Source organism: Bison bison, unplaced genomic scaffold (genome assembly GCF_000754665.1).
Source record: "Bison bison bison isolate TAMUID 2011002044 unplaced genomic scaffold, Bison_UMD1.0 scf7180017864371, whole genome shotgun sequence".
NCBI lineage: Eukaryota > Metazoa > Chordata > Mammalia > Artiodactyla > Bovidae > Bison > Bison bison.
The window spans coordinates 12187208-12190252 of NW_011494943.1; the positions used below are offsets into that span (position 1 = coordinate 12187208).

General features: G+C 61.7%; 1 protein-coding gene across 1 annotated transcript in view; it reads left to right on the forward strand.

Moving 5' to 3' along the window:
- Positions 1–2142, forward strand: part of GCGR (glucagon receptor) — a 7482-nt gene extending 5340 nt beyond the window's left edge. The window contains 6 exon segments of the mRNA XM_010856535.1: positions 4–142; positions 443–512; positions 836–924; positions 1062–1200; positions 1271–1312; positions 1634–2142. Of these exon segments, the coding sequence (XP_010854837.1) occupies positions 4–142; positions 443–512; positions 836–924; positions 1062–1200; positions 1271–1312; positions 1634–1855 (701 nt within the window). The 3' untranslated portion in view covers positions 1856–2142.
- The last annotated feature ends 903 nt before the right edge of the window (positions 2143–3045 follow it).

The following is a 3045-nucleotide window of genomic DNA, read 5'->3' on the forward strand; positions in this document are numbered from 1 at the left end:
GAGTGGGCTGGTGTGCAGGGGTCAGGGGTGAGGGCAGGCAGCCCAGGGCCTTGGACCAGAGCTGTTCTTTCCCCACCGCAGGTGCCCCCATGCTGTTCGTCATCCCCTGGGCCGTGGTGAAGTGTCTGTTCGAGAACATTCAGTGAGTATCAGCTGACTGGAGGGTGGGCTGGAGAGGGGCTCACCTCTCCCGGCTGGGAGGTGAGCCCAGCCCTGTGGGGAATGGCCATGTGGCTTCAGAGTGTGAAAGCGGCTCGGGGGTCTCTGGCCAGCATCAGTAGGGGGTGGTGAGCAAACCTGGTGCCCCGGGGTGGAGGTCATGGGTAATTATCTCCCTTCTTTTCCTGAGGCACTAAGTAGATCCCACAGAATCTATGGGATGGTGGGGGTGGGAGGGGCGCGCTGGGAGGCTGCCAGGACACAAGCAGTCCCTGCCCTGTAGGTGCTGGACTAGCAATGACAACATGGCCTTCTGGTGGATTCTGCGCTTCCCTGTCTTCCTGGCCATCCTGGTGAGGAGACAGGGCACCTGCTGGCACCACAGGGAGGGCTGAGAGGCTGCTGGAGTTGCCCCCCCAGCCCCTCCTTCCTCCATCGGCCTGCAGCAGCCCAAGGAGACAGATGGCACCCTGCCGGGGTGGACAGGGAGGGAGACCTGGCACTCTGCCAGGACACTGGCCGGCGCCGTGTGTCTCGGGCCAGGCTTCTCATCCTTGAGTGGGTGCCCACAACCCTAGGGCCTAGGAGCCAGGGCCTGGCTGGCTGCCCGACCCACCTCCAGGAGGGATAGGCGGGGGCCAGGGGCTGCCCTGAGCTGTGTCCCCCCCACACACAGATCAACTTCTTCATCTTCATCCGTATCCTTCACCTCCTGGTGGCCAAGCTGCGAGCCCACCAGATGCGTTATACTGACTACAAATTCCGGTGGGTGTGGGGTTGTTGAGGGGTAGGCGGCTTACAGACCCAGACACCCCTGGGGGCCAGAGTGGGTATAGGTGGGTGTGGGGCACCAGAGCCCTGGTGAGGGCCTGGGCCGGATGGCTCAGGCTCTGCCCCTGCAGGCTGGCCAAGTCCACACTGACCCTCATCCCCCTGCTGGGAGTCCACGAGGTGGTGTTCGCCTTTGTGACCGATGAGCACGCCCAGGGCACTCTGCGCTCCGCCAAGCTCTTCTTCGACCTCTTCCTCAGCTCTTTCCAGGTGCCTTCCCGCCCCATAACCACCCAAAGCCCAGGCCCTGGGCGGCCCTGACCCCACCCCCTCTCTCCAGGGTCTGCTGGTGGCCATTCTCTACTGTTTCCTCAACAAGGAGGTAGGTGGCGGGTGGTGGTGTCAGGGGGAGTGTAGACAACCTCACCCTACCCCTGAGGGGTGCAAGCCCCTTGTGTCCAGCTGCACTTACTGGGCTCAGTTGCCGGGATGCTGGGTGTCAGGCCTGCCAAGATGGGTCAGCCTCAGCCGTGCACCTAGAGAGGGAGGGGTTCCCAGATGTCCCTAGCTTTCTGTGGTGACAGAGCCTGCCTGGTTCTATACCCAGGGCACCACACTGCCCTTCAAAGCTGGCAGCTTGGGGATCCTGGGAGGGTAGCAGGGGCAGGCCCTGGGTATGGCCCGACCCACCTGCCCACCCCAGGTGCAGTCAGAGCTGCTGCGGCACTGGCATCGCTGGCGTGAGGGCAAAGCACTGCAGGAGGAGCGCCACGCTGGCAGCCACACGACCAGGCCCCTCAGGGGCCCCCCCAGTAAGAAGCTGCTGCTTGCAAGGGGCAGTAGCAGCAATGGGACTGGCCAGGACGCCTCTGCCGAGACCCGCTTGGCTGGTGGCCTTCCTGGATCGGCCGAAAACCCCCAGTGAAGCCCCCAGAATTCCAGCTGGGGCTGGACTCAGAGGCCCAGAGAGGCCATCACCAGAAATCTGGAACTGATGTCCAACGGAGGCTAGAGTGTGGAAGCAAGACAGCACCCTTGTCCACACATTCCCCAGTGTGGTGGTCTGAGGGGCATCTGCTCTGTGCCCAGGGGTGGGGGACGGCATGTGGTGGGAAAGCTGTTCTGTGAATGTGTGCCCCTTTGTCATCCTGGGTGTCAGCGTGTCCACGTTCAAGGAAACGTGTCCTCCAACAATAAAGAGCTCTGTGTACACCCTGTGTAGAGAGCTGGGCTAGAGGAGAAGGGCTGGCTGAGCCCAGGGCTTCCCCTGAGAAGGGAGTGGCCAAGGACAGCCCGTGTGGGCTCACCCCCTCTAGACTTTTCCTCACTACCCCATCATACCGGTGAATTGGAGCTGGAACCCCTCAGGATGTGAGTGGTGGCTGGAAGTGACCCACCTGCATGTGCTGCCCCTAGCCCAGTTTAGGTGGGCTTACCCCCACCCCCAGCCAGAGTGGACAGTGCCCATTCAGTCTTGGCCCCTCCACCCCTGGAGGGTCACCATTCGCCTGCAGAGGGAAATGAAGGGCGTAGATGGCCTAGGGGTGAGCCACTGACATCACAGTCCTACCAACCCCACATGAATACATCTGGCTCCCTGCTGGAGCCGAAGCCAGGGCTGGACTCAGGCTGGGTAAGGGCATCACTGGACAGGCCAGAACTGGATGTCCTCTACTGGTCTCTGCTTCCACCCCAGCATCGCAGTCCACTTGCCAACTGAAGCAGGGAGAGATGAATGCCCCAAATCGAGACCATCCAAGTGCAGGCACAGCAGAGTTTTCCTAAGACTGTGGCCCAACAGAACAGTCAGTTCACAGGAGTCCCTGCAGTCCTTGCTACTCCAGGACAGCTGTGCACGAGGGTGTTGTCTGTCGTGTGGTGGGTGGGCACCCTGCTTGGTAGTCAGTGAGGGCTGATGTTCATGCAGAAAGTCAGATGGGCATGCCCTGAGTCCAAGCTGTGGACCCCTGGGGCACAGTGCATCTGATGCAGAGGGTAGAGGCAAGTGCAGAAGCATCAGGACTATGGTCATGCCTCACGAGCTGCCTCTGTGGCTGGTGCCATGATGCCCAGTGCAGGGAGGTGTGAAGGGAGGAGCAGGGGTGCTGTCAAAAG